The following is a 17,780-nucleotide window of genomic DNA, read 5'->3' as shown; positions in this document are numbered from 1 at the left end:
GCCCATCTTGTTTGGACCGTTGGTTCTAGAGCCATCATGAGAGTAATAATCATGCCAGAGTCTAGAACCAGCAGATCTCGAAGTGGGTCGAGTGATCTCCAGTGCCAGGTCTGGAACCTGGGGCCCTAGAACAAGGATCCAGAGCCCACTTGCCTGCCTTGCTGGTATCTTTTGGTTCTAGAGCCAGTTAGGCTACGCTGCTGGAGTCTAGAACTTGCAGCTCCAGAAGTTGAATCAGGACACTTCCCCATCAGACCTCACTGCAATGCCTGCGCTGGAATGTCACCCCGAGACTGAACGCTGACCTGGACCAGGTCCAACCACGTGCTTGTGAGTTTTGAACAACTGGATTGGAACTGGGGCTACTTGGCAACTCTAGAACTAGTTCTCAGTAGGGTTCCCAGCCGAAAACCAGATTGTGTTGCAGTGGGTTCGCAGCAGAGACCTGGGAGCCAGGAAAGAACGGTGTCCGTCTGTCCATCCCTGCTGGAGGAGCTGTCCCATGGGTGTCCCCACGTGCGTGTCGCTGCTGGAGGAGAGGAACCCTGGCGTGTCCCTGCTGGACAGGATGTGCCATGCCTGTGTGTGTGTCCAAGTGCCAGACGGTCACACTGATCCTCGCTAGCTGATGCTTGGGCCTGTGGGGGGGGTGTTGTTTTTTCACTGTTCTAACACTTCCCCCCACCTCGTGCAGGGACTGTAAAGGGGGGGGCGGGACTGGGAACCAGCAGGGACAATAAAGCTGGACTTTAACCCCCTGCTCCTGCAGTGTTTTCCAGCGGGGGATTCTTCTCCCCAGCACAGGACTCCTGGGTTCTCTCCCCAGCTCTGGGAGGGCAGTGGGGGCTGGTGGTTACAGCAGGGGGGCTGGGAGCCAGGACTCCTGGGTTCTCTCCCCAGCTCTGGGAGGGCAGTGGGGGCTGGTGGTTAAAGCAGGGGGGCTGGGAGCCAGGACTCCTGGATTCTCTCCCCAGCTCTGGGAGGGCAGTGGGGGCTGGTGGTTACAGCAGGGGGGCTGGGAGCCAGGACTCCTGGGTTCTCTCCCCAGCTCTGGGAGGGCAGTGGGGGCTGGTGGTTACAGCAGGGGGGCTGGGAGCCAGGACTCCTGGGTTCTCTCCCGGCTCCGGGAGCGGAGTGGGGCTGGTGGGTCAGAACCTCACTTTTCCCCTAGCAGAGGCCAGGGCCAGTTTCTTGCTGCACCTTGGCTGCGATAGGGGGCTGCACTCAGTCCCTGGAGCCTGCGCGGGGGGGCAGGAGCCTGTATCAGGCCTTTTCCCCCCTCCCTGAGCAGCCCCCCATCCCCATCCCTCCTGCAGCTGCCCTTCCCCTGTGCAGCCAGCTGCGGCCGGACCTGGGGGAGCAGAACTGTGAGATTTGCCAGGAGTCAGGGCTGGGCGCTGGGGGGCACCGGGCGAGGGGCGCTGGGGAGAGGTATTTGGCAGGGGGTGCTCGTCGGCGGAGTGGGGGCCGCTCTCTCCTGGGGGGCAGGGCTGGGTGCTGGGGGGCACCGGTTTGGGGGCTCAACGGGGGGCAGGGCTGGGCACTGGGGGGCTCGGTGGGGGACGCTATTCCCTGGCCAAGTCTCCCCTGACTTCCCATCCAGCCTGGAAGAGCCACAGGCCCCCCCAGTGCCCCCCTCCTGCAGCGCCTCCGGCTTCCTGCCTTTGTGAGCAGAGGAAACGCTGCTTCCTCTGAGCCCATGGACCCCAGCCCCCCCCGGCCAGAGGGGGGAGGGGCTAACCGCAAGAGCTGCCTGGCGCAGCCCCCCCCCATGCTGCGGCTTCTGCGCCCTGCTAATAACGCCACCCCTAACCTTAATCTGGCCCCACCCCTTCACCTGGCCCCGCCCTGCCCTGCTAACCCTAACCCGGCCCTGCCCCTTCACCCGCCCTGATAACCTTAACCCAGCCCTATCCCTTCACCCGGCTCCGCCCCCTTACCCCGACCCCACTCCATAAACCGGCCCTACCCCCTTACCCAGCCCCGCCCTGATAGCCCTAACCCAGCCCCCGCCTTCACCTGCCCCCGCCCCCTTGCCCTGCCCTGATAACCTTAACCCGGCCCTGCCCTGATAACCCTAACCTGGCCCCACTCTTTCACCCGGCCCCGCCCCCTTACCCCATCCCGATAACCCTAACCTGGCCCCACCCCATTAACCGGACCCGCCCCCTTACCCAGCCCTGCCCCTTTACTGGCTCCACTTGGATAACCCTAACCCAGCCTCACCCCCTTACCCAGCTCTGCCCTAATAATCCTAACCCGGCCTCGCCCTGTTACCTGGCCCCACCCCAATAACCCTTACCCAGCCCCGCCCCGATAACCCTTGCCCCGCCCCAATCGGCCCCGCCCCCTTACCCGGCTCCGCCCCAATAACCCTAACCCAGCCGTGTCCCTCTACCCGGCTCCGCCCTGATAACCCTAACCCGGCCCCGCCCCCTTACCCGGCTCCGCCCCGATAACCCTAACCCGGCACCGCCCCCTTACGCGGCTCCGCCCCGATAACCCTAACCCGGCACCGCCCCCTTACCCGGCTCCGCCCCGATAACCCTAACCCGGCACCGCCCCCTTACCCGGCTCCGCCCTGATAACCCTAACCCGGCCCCACCCCCTTACCCAGCCCTGCCCCGATAACCCTTACCCGGCCCCGCCCCAATTGGCCCCGCCCCCTTACCCGGCTCCGCCCCGATAACCCTAACCCAGCCGTCTCCCTCTACCCGGCTCCGCCCCCATAACCCTAACCCGGCCCCGCCCCCTTACCCGGCTCCGCCCCAATAACCCTAACCTGGCACCGCCCCCTTACCCAGCTCCGCCCCGATAACCCTAACCCGGCACCGCCCCCTTACCCGGCTCCACCCCAATAACCCTAACCCGGCCCCGCCCCCTTACTTGGCTCCGCCCCGATAACCCTAACATGGCACCGCCCCTTACCCGGCTCCGCCCCGATAACCCTAACCCAGCCCCGCCCCCTTACCTGGCTCCACCCCGATAACCTTAACCCGGCCCCGCCCCCTTACCCAGCCCTGCCCCGATAACCCTTACCCGGCCCCGCCCCCTTACCCAGCCCTGCCCCGATAACCCTTACCCGGCCCCGCCCCAATTGGCCCCGCCCCCTTACCCGGCTCCGCCCCAGTAACCCTAACCCAGCTGTGTCCCTCTACCCGGCTCCGCCCTGATAACCCTAACCCGGCCCCGCCCCCTTACCTGGCTCCGCCCCAATAACCCTAACCTGGCACCGCCCCCTTACCTGGCTCCGCCCCGATAACCCTAACCCAGCCGTCTCCCTCTACCCGGCTCCGCCCCGATAACCCTAACCCGGCCCCGCCCCCTTACCCAGCTCCGCCCCAATAACCCTAACCTGGCACCGCCCCCTTACCCGGCTCCGCCCCGATAACCCTAACCCGGCACCGCCCCCTTACCCGGCTCCGCCCCGATAACCCTAACCTGGCACCGCCCCCTTACCCGGCTCCGCCCCGATAACCCTAACCCGGCACCGCCCCCTTACCCGGCTCCGCCCCGATAACCCTAACCCGGCCCCACCCCCTTACCCAGCCCTGCCCCGATAACCCTTACCCGGCCCCGCCCCCTTACCCAGCCCTGCCCCGATAACCCTTACCCGGCCCCGCCCCAATTGGCCCCGCCCCCTTACCCGGCTCCGCCCCAGTAACCCTAACCCAGCCGTGTCCCTGTACCCGGCTCTGCCCTGATAACCCTAACCTGGCACCGCCCCCTTACCCGGCTCCGCCCCGATAACCCTAACCCGGCACCGCCCCCTTACCCGGCTCCGCCCCAATAACCCTAACCCGGCCCCGCCCCCTTACTTGGCTCCGCCCCGATAACCCTAACATGGCACCGCCCCTTACCCGGCTCCGCCCCGATAACCCTAACCCAGCCCCGCCCCCTTACCTGGCTCCGCCCCGATAACCTTAACCCGGCCCCGCCCCCTTACCCGGCCCCGCCCCGATAACCTTAACCCGGCCCCGCCCCCTTACCCGGCCCCGCCCCGATAACCCTAGCCCGGCCCCGCCCCCTAATTTAGCCCCGCCCCGATAACCCTAACCCGGCCCCGCCCCCTAATTTAGCCCCGCCCTGATAACCCTGACCCGGCCCCGCCCCCTAATTTAGCCCCGCCCTGATAACCCTGACCCGGCCCCGCCCCCTAATTTAGCCCCGCCCTGATAACCCTAACCCGGCCCCGCCCTTTACCCGGACCAGCCCCGCACTCTGTATTACGGAGAGGGATAGAAAAGGGGCGTGGCTTCTGTGAGGCCATCAGCCAATGAGCGCTGCAGGTCAGTGTGAGTGGCACCTGCGCTGGCCAATTGGAGCGCGGCTCAGCGCTACGCGGGCTGCAGGAAAGATGGCAGCGGCCGCGGCCGCCTCGGTGTATGAGCAACTGAAGGTACCGAGCGGGACCTTCGCACCCGGAGGGGGGCGCCGGGCGGGACCATCAAACCTCCCAGGGGAGGGGGGCTGCCTGGCGGGACCATCGCACCTGGAGGGGGGCGCCGGGCGGGACCATCAAACCTCCCAGGGGAGGGGGCTGCCGGGCGGGACCATCGCACCCGGAGGGGGGCGCCGGGCGGGACCATCAAACCTCCCAGGGGAGGGGGGCTGCCTGGCGGGACCATCGCACCTGGAGGGGGGCGCCGGGCGGGACCATCAAACCTCCCAGGGGAGGGGGCTGCCGGGCGGGACCATCGCACCCGGAGGGGGAGGGGGCGCCGGGCGGGACCATCGCACCTGGGTGAGACCATTGTGCCGAGGAGGCTGTCGGAGGTGCTGGGCGGGAGGATCACACGGGGGGGGGCAGGCGGGCGGAGCCATTGTGCCGTGGTGGGGGGATCCATCTGACCAGCTGTGTCCCCCCAGGAGCTGCGCTGCCCCCTGTTGGACGGAGTTTTCCTGCCCGAGCCCGGGGCGGCCCTGGGGCTCCTCTGCGCCCCCTCGGCCCAGCGCCTGGAGCTGCTGGCCTGGCTCTGCGCCCGGTACCCGGAACCCCCCTAGGCCCCCCCCAGCGCCCGGTACCCGGGACCCCCCTAGGCCCCCCCCAGCGCCCGGGACCCCCCTAGGGCCCCCCCCCGCAGCGCCCGGTACCCGGGACCCCCCTAGGGCCCCCCCCCGCAGCGCCCGGTACCCGGGACCCCCCTAGGGCCCCCCCCCGCAGCGCCCGGTACCCGGAACCCCCCTAGGCCCCCCCGCAGCGCCCGGTACCCGGGACCCCCCTAGGGCCCCCCCCGCAGCGCCCGGTACCCGGGACCCCCCTCGGGCCCCCCCCCCGCGCCCGGTACCCGGGACCCCCCTAGGGCCCCCCCCCAGCGCCCGGTGCCCGGGACCCCCCTAGCACCCCCCCCAGGCGCCCGGTACCCGGAACTCGCCTAGCGCCCCCCCCAGCGCCCGGTACCCGGGACCCCCCTAGCGCCCGGTACCCGGGACCCCCCTAGGGCCCCCCCCCAGTGCCCGGTACCCAGAACCCCCCTAGGGCCCCCCCCCAGCGCCCGGTACCCGGAACCCGCCTAGGGCCCCCCCCCCCCAGCGCCCGGTACCTGGGACCCCCCTAGTGCTCCCCCCCCAGCGCCCGGTACCCGGAACCCCCCTAGCACCCGGTACCCGGGACCCCCCTAGCGCCTCCCCCCAGCGCCCGGTACCTGGGACCCCCCTAGCGCCCCCCCAGCACCCGGTACCTGGGACCCCCCACCCCTCCAGGACCTCCCCAGCGCCTAGGACCTGGGACCCCTCTAGTGACACCCCCCAGGATCCCCTTAGTGCCACTCCAGGACCCCCCCGGTGCCCAGGACCCCACCCCAGTGCCCCCAGTCACCCCCCTTAGCCCCCCCAGGACCCATTTATGGCCCTGCGCTGCCCACCTTAGCTCCCCAGGGCGTGAATTCCCCAGAGTTGGGCACATCAGCCTGGCTCCTGCAGTGACGCTTTCTCCCCCGCCCCCTAGAGCGAACCCCCCCCTCCAAGAGCAATTCGCCACTCTCACGGAGTCGCAGACGGAGGAGAAAACTCAAGGTGTGTCCAGCTCAATTGAGCCCCAGAGCTGCCCACGTATGGGGGCTGACTCCCCTCCAAGCCCCCAGAGGCTCCACTCCTCTCCCAGAGCTGGGAAAGAGCCCAAGAGTTCGGGCTTCTAGCCCCCCTGCTCTAACCCACCAGCCCCCCCTCCCCTCCCCGAGCCGGGAGAGAACCCAGGAGTCCTGGCTCCCAGCCCCCATTCCTCTAACCACCAGCCCCTACTCCCCTCCCAGAGCCAGGGAAAGAACCCAGGAGTCCTGGCTCCCAGCCCCCCCGCTCTAACCACCAGCCCCCACTCCCCTCCCTGAGCTGGGAGAGAACCCAGGAGTCCTGGCTCCCAGCCCCCCTGCTCTAACCCACCAGCCCCCCCTCCCCTCCCCGAGCCGGGAGAGAACCCAGGAGTCCTGGCTCCCAGCCCCGCCTCCCCTCCCAGAGCCGGGAGAGAACCCAGGAGTCCTGGCTCCCAGCCCCCCTGCTCTAACCCACCAGCCCCCCCTCCCCTCCCCGAGCCGGGAGAGAACCCAGGAGTCCTGGCTCCCAGCCCCCCCTGCTCTAACCACTAGACCCCACTCCCCTCCCAGAGCCGGGAGAGAACCCAGGAGTCCTGGCTCCCAGCCCCCATTCCTCTAACCACCAGCCCCTACTCCCCTCCCAGAGCCAGGGAAAGAACCCAGGAGTCCTGGCTCCCAGCCCCCCCGCTCTAACCACCAGCCCCCACTCCCCTCCCCGAGCTGGGAGAGAACCCAGGAGTCCTGGCTCCCAGCCCCCCCTGCTCTAACTACCAGCCCCCACTCCCCTCCCAGAGCCGGGGAGAGAACCCAGGAGTCCTGGCTCCCAGCCCCCCCTGCTCTGACCCACCAGCCCCCACTCCCCTCCTCGAGCTGGGAGAGAACCCAGGAGTCCTGGCTCCCAGCCCCCTCCTCTGGATTTTACCGCCAGGCCCCAGCCCAGGGGCAGGTGCATCCCAGCGTGAGGGTTTCACTGGCTCTGTTCTCTCCTGACAGAAATGGCCAAACTGGGCTCCGACCTGCTGCTGTGTCGATCAGACGAGCTTGATCTCATTGAGGTGTTGGAGTTTAGGATAATCGGGACGCCTGGGTTCTCTGCTGCTCGGGGGGGGGAAGGGGGCTGGGAGCCTGGACGCCTGGGTTCTCCCCAGCGTTGAGGGGGAGAGGGGGGCTGGGAGCCCAGATGCCTGGGTTCTCTTCCGGCTCTGGGAGGGGAGTGGGCTGGTGGGTCAGAGCAGGGGGGCTGGGAGCCAGGACTCCTGGGTTCTCTCCCCCAGCTCTGGGAGGGGAGGGGGCTGGGAGCCCGGATGCCTGGGTTCTCTTCCGGCTCTGGGAGGGGAGTGGGCTGGTGGGTCAGAGCAGGGGGGCTGGGAGCCAGGACTCCTGGGTTCTCTCCCCCAGCTCTGGGAGGGGAGGGGGCTGGGAGCCCGGATGCCTGGGTTCTCTTCCGGCTCTGGGAGGGGAGGGGGGTGGCGTAGCAGCGATCTGCAGGGGGCGCTCTCACCACCATCTCTCTGCAGGGGGAGGCCAGTGCCGAGCGGCAGCTCCGGTTCATGGAGCAGCTGCTGGATGTGATCCGGTACCTGGACGCCATCACTGGGACGGATGCTGGGGACTCGACCACCTCCAGGTCCAGGAGGCCTGCCCGCTGCAAGCTCTGGGAGGTGTCTGCGGGGGGGGGCCTCTCCTCTGGCAGGCAGTGCTGGGCGCTAGGGGGCGCTGTGCTCCAGGGGAGCACTAGGGGTGCTCCAGCCTACAAGCCCCCACTTCCCTCCCAGAGCTGGGGAGCGAACCCAGGATTCCTGGCTCCCAGCCCCACCGTCTAACCCACCAGTCCCCACTCCCCTCCCAGAGCCAGGGAGAGAACCCAGGAGTCCGGGCTCCCAGCCCCCCTGCTCTAACCACCAGCCCCCACTCCCCTCCCAGAGCCAGGGAGAGAACCCAGGAGTCCGGGCTCCCAACCCCCTGCTCTAACCACCAGCCCCCACTCCTCTCCCAGAGCCGGGGAGAGAACCCAGGAGTCCTGGCTCCCAGCCCCCCCTGCTCTAACCACCAGCCCCCACTTCCCTCCCAGAGCTGGGGAGAGAACCCAGGCGTCCTGGCTCCCAGCCCCCCTGCTCTAACCACCAGCCCCCACTCCCCTCCCAGAGCCGGGGAGAGAACCCAGGAGTCCTGGCTCCCAGCTCCCCTGTCTAACCCACCAGCCCCCACTCCCCTCCCAGAGCCGGGGAGAGAACCCAGGAGTCCTGGCTCCCAGCCCCCCTGCTTTGACCCCCCAGCCCCGAGCCAGGGAGGGAACCCAGGAGTCCTGGCTGACCCTGCCTGTCCCTGCAGCAGGGAGGAGTCGCTCCGGGGGGCCGCGAGGAAGAATGAAGAATTCCTTCGCGAGGTCTTCTCCAGCCCCAGTTTGCCGGCCTTGCTGGCCCCCACCCTGCCCCCCTGCACCGCCGACATCAAGCCGCTGCTGCTGGAGGAGCTGGCCCCGCACATGAGGTTTGTTGGGGGTTTGTCCCCTTCACAGACCCCTCCCCCAGCCAAGGCTGGGCCCTGCCCCCATCCTGCTCCATGGAGATTTCCTCTCTGCTAACTCTGCCAGTTCCTCTCCCAGAGCCAGGAGAGAACCCAGGAGTCCTGGCTTCCAGCCCCCCCTGCTCTAACCACCAGCCCCCACTCCCCTCCCAGATCCAGGAGAGAACCCAGGAGTCCTGGCTCCCAGCCCCCCTGCTCTCACCCACCAGCCCCCAATCCCCTCCCAGAGCCAGGAGAGAACCCAGGAGTCCTGGCTCCCAGCCCCCCCCTGCTCTAACCCACCAGCCCTCACTCCCCTCCCAGAGCCAGGAGAGAACCCAGGAGTCCTGGCTCCCAGCCCCCCCCCTGCTCTGACCCACTAGCCCCCACTCCCCTCCCAGAGCCAGGAGAGAACCCAGGAGTCCTGGCGCCCACCCGCCCCTGCTCTAACCACCAGCCCCCACTCCCCTCCCAGGGTCCGGGAGAGAACCCAGGAGTCCTGGCTCCCAGCCCCCCCCCTGCTCTAACCACCAGCCCCCACTCCCCTCCCAGAGCCGGGGAGAGAACCCAGGAGTCCTGGCTCCCAGCCCCCCCTGCTCTAACCCACCAGCCCTCACTCCCCTCCCAGAGCCAGGAGAGAACCCAGGAGTCCTGGCTCCCAGCCCCCCCTGCTCTAACCACCAGCCCCCACTCCCCTCCCAGAGCCAGGGAGAGAACCCAGGAGTCCTGGCTCCCAGCCCCCCCCTGCTCTAACCCACCAGCCCCCACTCCCCTCCCAGAGCCAGGGAGAGAACCCAGGAGTCCTGGCTCCCAGCCCCCCCTGCTCTAACCACTAGACCCCACTCCCCTCCCAGAGCCGGGAGAGAACCCAGGAGTCCTGGCTCCCAGCCCCCCCTGCTCTAACCCACCAGCCCTCACTCCCCTCCCAGAGCCAGGAGAGAACCCAGGAGTCCTGGCTCCCAGCCCCCCCTGCTCTAACCACCAGCCCCCACTCCCCTCCCAGAGCCAGGGAGAGAACCCAGGAGTCCTGGCTCCCAGCCCCCCCTGCTCTAACCACCAGCCCCCACTCCCCTCCCAGAGCCAGGGAGAGAACCCAGGAGTCCTGGCTCCCAGCCCCCCCCTGCTCTAACCCACCAGCCCCCACTCCCCTCCCAGAGCCAGGGAGAGAACCCAGGAGTCCTGGCTCCCAGCCCCCCCTGCTCTAACCACTAGACCCCACTCCCCTCCCAGAGCCGGGAGAGAACCCAGGAGTCCTGGCTCCCAGCCCCCCTGCTCTAACCCACCAGCCCCCACTCCCCTCCCAGAACCCGGAAGAAAACCCAAGCGTCCGGGCTCCCCACTGCGTGCTGTAACCACCCCGTTTCTTCGAAGGAGCCGGCTGTCAGGGAGATCCAGTGGGAAGACACTGGCTGAGCTCTCCAGGACCCTGGAGGAGGCGAACGCCGCACTGGAGCGGCTGCGCGCAGAGGTGGGCTTGCTGAGGGGGAGCCGAGACTTCTGGGGGAACCGTACATCCGGGAACAGAGTTAGATCCCTGTGCACTCTGGGTAGGGACTCAGCACCAGGACTCCTGGGCTCTCTCCCGGCTCTGGAAGGGGAGTGGGGGCTGGTGGGTCAGAGCAGGGGGGGCTGGGAGCCAGGACTCCTGGGTTCTCTCCCGGCTCTGGGAGGGGACTGGGGGGTCAGAGCAGGGCAGGACTGGGAGCCAGGACTCCTGGGTTCTCTCCTGGCTCTGGGAGGGGGGTGGGTTAGAGCAGGGGGGCTGGGAGCCAGGACTCCTGGGTTCTCTCCCCGGCTCTGGGAGGGGAGTGGGGGCTGGTGGGTCAGAGCAGGGGGGGCTGGGAGCCAGGACTCCTGGGTTCTCTCCCAGCTCTGGGAGGGGAGTGGGGGCTGGTGGGTCAGAGCAGGGGGGCGCTGGGAGCCAGGACTCCTGGGTTCTCTCCCGGCTCTGGGAGGGGACTGGGGGCTGGTGGGTCAGAGCAGGGGGGCGCTGGGAGCCAGGACTCCTGGGTTCTCTCCCGGCTCTGGGAGGGGACTGGGGGCTGGTGGGTCAGAGCAGAGGGGGCTGGGAGCCAGGACTCCTGGGTTCTCTCCCGGCTCTGGGAGGGGAGTGGGGGCTGGTGGGTTAGAGCAGGGGGGGCTGGGAGCCAGGACTCCTGGGTTCTCTCCTGGCTCTGGGAGGGGGGTGGGTTAGAGCAGGGGGGCTGGGAGCCAGGACTCCTGGGTTCTCTCCCCGGCTCTGGGAGGGGAGTGGGGGCTGGTGGGTCAGAGCAGGGGGGGCTGGGAGCCAGGACTCCTGGGTTCTCTCCCAGCTCTGGGAGGGGAGTGGGGGCTGGTGGGTTAGAGCAGGGGGGGCTGGGAGCCAGGACTCCTGGGTTCTCTCCTGGCTCTGGAGGGAGGGGGGCTGTGGGTTAGAGCAGGGGGGGCTGGGAGCCAGGACTCCTGGGTTCTCTCCCCGGCTCTGGGAGGGGAGTGGGGGCTGGTGGGTCAGAGCAGGGGGGGCTGGGAGCCAGGACTCCTGGGTTCTCTCCCCGCTCTGGGAGGGGAGTGGGGGCTGGTGGGTCAGAGCAGGGGGGCGCTGGGAGCCAGGACTCCTGGGTTCTCTCCCGGCTCTGGGAGGGGAGTGGGGGTTGGAGGGGTCTGGGAGCCAGGACTCCTGGGTTCTCTCCTGGCTCTGGGAGGGGAGTGGGGGCTGGTGGGTTAGAGCAAGGGGGGCTGGGAGCCAGGACTCCTGGGTTCTCTCCCGGCTCTGGGAGGGGACTGGGGGCTGGTGGGTCAGAGCAGGGGGGGGCTGGGAGCCAGGACTCCTGGGTTCTCTCCTGGCTCTGGGAGGGGAGTGGGGGCTGGTGGGTTAGAGCAGGGGGGGCTGGGAGCCAGGACTCCTGGGTTCTCTCCCGGCTCTGGGATGGGACTCGGGGCTAGTGGGTTAGAGCAGGGGGGCTGGGAGCCAGGACTCCTGGGTTCTCTGCCCGGCTCTGGGAGGGGAGTGGGGGCCGATGGGTTGGGGGGGCTGGGAGCCAGGACTCCTGGGTTCTCTCCCAGCTCTGGGAGGGGAGTGGGGGCTGGTGGGTCAGAGTCGGGCTGGGAGCCAGGACTCCTGGGTTCTCTCCCGGCTCTGGGAGGGGACTGGGGGCTGGTGGGTCAGAGCAGGGGGGCGCTGGGAGCCAGGACTCCTGGGTTCTCTCCTGGCTCTGGGAGGGGGGTGGGTTAGAGCAGGGGGGCTGGGAGCCAGGACTCCTGGGTTCTCTCCCCGGCTCTGGGAGGGGAGTGGGGGCTGGTGGGTTAGAGCAGGGGGGGCTGGGAGCCAGGACTCCTGGGTTCTCTCCCCGGCTCTGGGAGGGGAGTGGGGGCTGGTGGGTCAGAGCAGGGGGGCTGGGAGCCAGGACTCCTGGGTTCTCTCCCGGCTCTGGGAGGGGAGTGGGGGCTGGTGGGTAGAGCAGGGGGGCTGGGAGCCAGGACTCCTGGGTTCTCTCCCTGGCTCTGGGAGGGGAGTGGGGGCTGGTGGGTTAGAGCAGGGGGGGCTGGGAGCCAGGACTCCTGGGTTCTCTCCCTGGCTCTGGGAGGGGAGTGGGGGCTGGTGGTTAGAGCAGGGGGGGCTGGGAGCCAGGACTCCTGGGTTCTCTCCCGGCTCTGGGAGGGGAGTGGGGGCTGGTGGGTCAGAGCAGGGGGGGCTGGGAGCCAGGACTCCTGGGTTCTCTCCCCGGCTCTGGGAGGGGAGTGGGGGCTGGTGGGTTAGAGCAGGGGGGCTGGGAGCCAGGACTCCTGGGTTCTCTCCCGGCTCTGGGAGGGGAGTGGGGGCTGGTGGGTTAGAGCAGGGGGGCTGGGAGCCAGGACTCCTGGGTTCTCTCCCCGGCTCTGGGAGGGGAGTGGGGGCTGGTGGGTCAGAGCAGGGGGGGCTGGGAGCCAGGACTCCTGGGTTCTCTCCCAGGCTCTGGGAGGGGAGTGGGGGCTGGTGGGTCAGAGCAGGGGGGGCTGGGAGCCAGGACTCCTGGGTTCTCTCCCGGCTCTGGGAGGGGAGTGGGGGCTGGTGGGTACAGACAAGGGGGGCTGGGAGCCAGGACTCCTGGGTTCTCTCCCTGGCTCTGGGAGGGGACTGGGGGCTGGTGGGTTAGAGCAGGGGGGGCTGGGAGCCAGGACTCCTGGGTTCTCTCCCGGCTCTGGGAGGGGAGTGGGGGCTGGTGGGTCAGAGCAGGGGGGGCTGGGAGCCAGGACTCCTGGGTTCTCTCCCGGCTCTGGGAGGGGAGTGGGGGCTGGTGGGTTAGAGCAGGGGGGGCTGGGAGCCAGGACTCCTGGGTTCTCTCCTGGCTCTGGGAGGGGGGTGGGTTAGAGCAGGGGGGCTGGGAGCCAGGACTCCTGGGTTCTCTCCCGGCTCTGGGAGGGGAGTGGGGGCTGGTGGGTCAGAGCAGGGGGGGCTGGGAGCCAGGACTCCTGGGTTCTCTCCCAGCTCTGGGAGGGGAGTGGGGGCTGGTGGGAGCCAGGACTCCTGGGTTCTCTCCCTGGCTCTGGGAGGGGAGTGGGGGCTGGTGGGTAGAGCAGGGGGGGCTGGGAGCCAGGACTCCTGGGTTCTCTCCCGGCTCTGGGAGGGGACTGGGGGCTGGTGGGTCAGAGCAGAGGGGGCTGGGAGCCAGGACTCCTGGGTTCTCTCCCGGCTCTGGGAGGGGAGTGGGGGCTGGTGGGTTAGAGCAGGGGGGGCTGGGAGCCAGGACTCCTGGGTTCTCTCCTGGCTCTGGGAGGGGGGTGGGTTAGAGCAGGGGGGCTGGGAGCCAGGACTCCTGGGTTCTCTCCCCGGCTCTGGGAGGGGAGTGGGGGCTGGTGGGTCAGAGCAGGGGGGGCTGGGAGCCAGGACTCCTGGGTTCTCTCCCAGCTCTGGGAGGGGAGTGGGGGCTGGTGGGTCAGAGCAGGGGGGCGCTGGGAGCCAGGACTCCTGGGTTCTCTCCCGGCTCTGGGAGGGGACTGGGGGCTGGTGGGTCAGAGCAGAGGGGGCTGGGAGCCAGGACTCCTGGGTTCTCTCCTGGCTCTGGGAGGGGACTGGGGGCTGGTGGGTTAGAGCAAGCGGGGCTGGGAGCCAGGACTCCTGGGTTCTCTCCCGGCTCTGGGAGGGGACTGGGGGCTGGTGGGTCAGAGCAGGGGGGGGCTGGGAGCCAGGACTCCTGGGTTCTCTCCTGGCTCTGGGAGGGGAGTGGGGGCTGGTGGGTTAGAGCAGGGGGGGCTGGGAGCCAGGACTCCTGGGTTCTCTCCTGGCTCTGGGAGGGGGGTGGGTTAGAGCAGGGGGGCGGGGAGCCAGGACTCCTGGGTTCTCTCCCCGGCTCTGGGAGGGGAGTGGGGGCTGGTGGGTCAGAGCAGGGGGGGCTGGGAGCCAGGACTCCTGGGTTCTCTCCCAGCTCTGGGAGGGGAGTGGGGGCTGGTGGGTCAGAGCAGGGGGGCGCTGGGAGCCAGGACTCCTGGGTTCTCTCCCGGCTCTGGGAGGGGACTGGGGGCTGGTGGGTCAGAGCAGGGGGGCGCTGGGAGCCAGGACTCCTGGGTTCTCTCCCGGCTCTGGGAGGGGACTGGGGGCTGGTGGGTCAGAGCAGAGGGGGCTGGGAGCCAGGACTCCTGGGTTCTCTCCCGGCTCTGGGAGGGGAGTGGGGGCTGGTGGGTTAGAGCAGGGGGGGCTGGGAGCCAGGACTCCTGGGTTCTCTCCTGGCTCTGGGAGGGGGGTGGGTTAGAGCAGGGGGGCTGGGAGCCAGGACTCCTGGGTTCTCTCCCCGGCTCTGGGAGGGGAGTGGGGGCTGGTGGGTCAGAGCAGGGGGGGCTGGGAGCCAGGACTCCTGGGTTCTCTCCCAGCTCTGGGAGGGGAGTGGGGGCTGGTGGGTCAGAGCAGGGGGGCGCTGGGAGCCAGGACTCCTGGGTTCTCTCCCGGCTCTGGGAGGGGACTGGGGGCTGGTGGGTCAGAGCAGAGGGGGCTGGGAGCCAGGACTCCTGGGTTCTCTCCTGGCTCTGGGAGGGGACTGGGGGCTGGTGGGTTAGAGCAAGCGGGGCTGGGAGCCAGGACTCCTGGGTTCTCTCCCTGGCTCCAGGAGGGGAGTGGGGGCTGATGGGTTAGAGCAGGGGGGCTGGGAGCCAGGACTCCTGGGTTCTCTCCCGGCTCTGGGAGGGGACTGGGGGCTGGTGGGTTAGAGCAGGGGACTGGGAGCCAGGACTCCTGGGTTCTCTCCCTGGCTCCAGGAGGGGAGTGGGGGCTGGTGGGTTAGAGCAGGGGGGCTGGGAGCCAGGACTCCTGGGTTCTCTGCTGGGCAAGGGAGCCCTTTGGGGCACCCAGACTGACCCCGTTCCCCACAGAGCTCCTCCCTGCGGGGGGACACGGATCCCCTGGCCCCTGGCACTTCCCTGCAGACCCTGGCGCTGGCAGCCTGCGACTCACACCAGCTGATGGCGGCCTTCAGGCAGGTGTACGAGACAGAGCTGCGGGAACACTGCGTCCGCGGCCCCGCCCCACGGCTCAGCCCCTGTGGTCCCCTGGCCCAGCACCTGCACCAGGCCCTCACCCTCTGCACCCAGGTACTGAGGGGGCTGGGGATGGGCCCTTTGCCTGAGCAATATGGGGAGGGGTGGAGCTACAGAAGGGGCGTGGTCTCTATGGGTCCCCCTCCAGATGGGTGTGGGGCCCTTAATGACAGCCCCCCCAGCAAGGTCCTAGAAGCTCTTCTTCTAAGGGGTGGGCTGGGGGGCTGCGAAGTCCCGGGGGGGAAGGGGAGGGTCCATGGTGCCAGGGTCTCACCCCCCAAAGCTTCCCCCAGGAGCTGCGGGCGCTGGCCCAGCTGAGCGACACCTCAGAGCACGTGGTGCAGACGGTGGAGCGGAGACGCGGCGAGGAAGGCACCAGCCCCCCAGCGACACTGCGTAAGTTGCCCCAGAGCAGGCCGAGAACCCAGGCGTCCGGGCGGGGCTTGGGGGCAGCTGCTGAACTGATGTGAATTGTTTCTGTTCCAGCTGCGAAGATGGAGGAGCTGCGCCGGCGCTACCAGGCCCGCCTGGCCGCTGCCGGGGGGCTGCCGGGGTGACCCCAGGACTGGGCTGGGAAAGGGGAGAAGGGTGGGGAGCTCCAGGGCCCCCATCCCACAAGGGAGCTGCTGTCCCACTATTCCTGGGATAATAAAAGAGTAATTAATTATTAACTGGTGCGAATTATCCCTGATTTCCCCCCCACGCAGACCCTCCCCCCCAACTGAGATCGCCCCCCCCATGTGGAGCCTGCACCCCCTAACTGAGGTTTGCCCCCCTGTGCATGGTTCCTTCCCATTGACCAAGATTGGGGGCCTCCCCCATGGGGACCCTGCCAAGGAACTCACTCTGACAAATCGTTGTTCCCCTTTCCCAGCCAGGGAAACTGAGGCAGGGCCCAGGGAAGAGATGGCGGCAGCTGGCCAGGAAGGGAACCCAGGTGTCCTGCAGTTCTGCTCCTGCCCCCCGCCCCCCGCCACGCCACGAGATCCCTGCATGTCTGTGTCTGACCAGCAGGGGGAACCAGAGACCACAGCGCCCTCCCCCCACAAAGGCAGGGCCCCCTCCAGTCCCAGCCCCAGTTCGCACACTAGGGGGCGCTGACCTGCAGGGAGCCTGCGTAAGCAGCCGGACGCCTGGGTTCTGCCCCTGCTCTGGGAGGGGAGGAGGCTGGTTATCAGAGCATAGGGGTGGCAGAGGCTGAGAGCCCGGACGCCTGGGTTCTGCCCCGGCTCTGGGAGCGGAGGAGGAGGCTGGTGATCAGAGCATTGGGGTGGCAGAGGCTGAGAGCCCGGACGCCTGGGTTCTGCCCCGGCTCTGGGAGGGGAGGAGGCTGGTGATCAGAGCATTGGGGTGGCAGAGGCTGAGAGCCCGGACGCCTGGGTTCTGCCCCAGCTCTGGGAGGGGAGGAGGCTGGTGATCAGAGCATTGGGGTGGCAGAGGCTGAGAGCCCGGACGCCTGGGTTCTGCCCCGGCTCTGGGAGGGGAGGAGGCTGGTGATCAGAGCATTGGGGTGGCAGGGGCTGAGAGCCCGGACGCCTGGGTTCTGCCCCGGCTCTGGGAGGGGAGGAGGCTGGTGATCAGAGCATAGGGGTGGCAGGGGCTGAGAGCCCGGACGCCTGGGTTCTGCCCCGGCTCTGGGAGGGGAGGAGGCTGGTGATCAGAGCATAGGAGTGGCAGAGGCTGAGAGCCCGGACGCCTGGGTTCTGCCCCGGCTCTGGGAGGGGAGGGGGCTGGTGATCAGAGCATAGGGGTGGCAGGGGCTGAGAGCCCGGACGCCTGGGTTCTGCCCCAGCTCTGGGAGGGGAGGAGGCTGGTGATCAGAGCATAGGGGTGGCAGGGGCTGAGAGCCCGGACGCCTGGGTTCTGCCCCGGCTCTGGGAGGGGAGGAGGCTGGTGATCAGAGCATTGGGGTGGCAGAGGCTGAGAGCCCGGACGCCTGGGTTCTGCCCCAGCTCTGGGAGGGGAGGAGGCTGGTGATCAGAGCATTGGGGTGGCAGAGGCTGAGAGCCCGGACGCCTGGGTTCTGCCCCGGCTCTGGGAGGGGAGGAGGCTGGTGATCAGAGCATTGGGGTGGCAGAGTCTGAGAGCCCGGATGCCTGGGTTCTGCCCCGGCTCTGGGAGGGGAGGAGGCTGGTGATCAGAGCATAGGGGTGGCAGGGGCTGAGAGCCCGGACGCCTGGGTTCTGCCCCGGCTCTGGGAGGGGAGGAGGCTGGTGATCAGAGCATAGGGGTGGCAGGGGCTGAGAGCCCGGACGCCTGGGTTCTGCCCCGGCTCTGGGAGCGGAGGAGGAGGCTGGTGATCAGAGCATAGGGGTGGCAGGGGCTGAGAGCCCGGACGCCTGGGTTCTGCCCCGGCTCTGGGAGGGGAGGAGGCTGGTGATCAGAGCATAGGGGTGGCAGGGGCTGAGAGCCCGGACGCCTGGGTTCTGCCCCGGCTCTGGGAGGGGAGGAGGCTGGTGATCAGAGCATTGGGGTGGCAGGGGCTGAGAGCCCGGACGCCTGGGTTCTGCCCCGGCTCTGGGAGGGGAGGAGGCTGGTGATCAGAGCATTGGGGTGGCAGGGGCTGAGAGCCCGGACGCCTGGGTTCTGCCCCGGCTCTGGGAGGGGAGGAGGCTGGTGATCAGAGCATAGGGGTGGCAGGGGCTGAGAGCCCGGACGCCTGGGTTCTGCCCCGGCTCTGGGAGGGGAGGAGGCTGGTGATCAGAGCATGGGGTGGCAGGGGCTGAGAGCCCGGACGCCTGGGTTCTGCCCCGGCTCTGGGAG

General features: G+C 69.0%; 1 protein-coding gene across 7 annotated transcripts; it reads left to right on the top strand.

Moving 5' to 3' along the window:
- Nucleotides 1-4,170: 4,170 nt before the first annotated feature.
- Nucleotides 4,171-15,688, top strand: HAUS7 (HAUS augmin like complex subunit 7). 7 transcript variants are annotated; one of them, XR_003998420.1, is made up of 10 exons: nucleotides 4,171-4,399; nucleotides 4,870-4,985; nucleotides 5,948-6,015; nucleotides 7,023-7,084; nucleotides 7,547-7,656; nucleotides 8,361-8,519; nucleotides 9,906-10,081; nucleotides 14,853-15,071; nucleotides 15,301-15,413; nucleotides 15,504-15,595. XR_003998420.1 is itself a non-coding variant. In XM_030548060.1 (10 exons), exons 1-10 carry the CDS (start codon nucleotides 4,277-4,279, stop codon nucleotides 15,664-15,666), a joined length of 1,296 nt encoding a protein of 431 aa, XP_030403920.1. In that variant the 5' UTR covers nucleotides 4,171-4,276; the 3' UTR covers nucleotides 15,667-15,688. The 7 variants fall into 7 exon arrangements, 6 of the variants coding, with proteins under 6 accessions (XP_030403920.1, XP_030403919.1, XP_030403924.1 ...); XM_030548060.1 differs by having other exon boundaries at nucleotides 8,364-8,519; nucleotides 15,311-15,413; nucleotides 15,504-15,688; XM_030548059.1 differs by having other exon boundaries at nucleotides 4,173-4,399; nucleotides 15,311-15,413; nucleotides 15,504-15,688.
- Nucleotides 15,689-17,780: the final 2,092 nt, after the last annotated feature.

The sequence above is a fragment of the Gopherus evgoodei genome, unplaced genomic scaffold, assembly GCF_007399415.2.
Source record: "Gopherus evgoodei ecotype Sinaloan lineage unplaced genomic scaffold, rGopEvg1_v1.p scaffold_82_arrow_ctg1, whole genome shotgun sequence".
Taxonomy (NCBI): Eukaryota; Metazoa; Chordata; order Testudines; family Testudinidae; genus Gopherus; species Gopherus evgoodei.
Note: the sequence above shows the minus strand (reverse complement) of the source record. Positions and strands in the feature narration are given on the sequence as shown.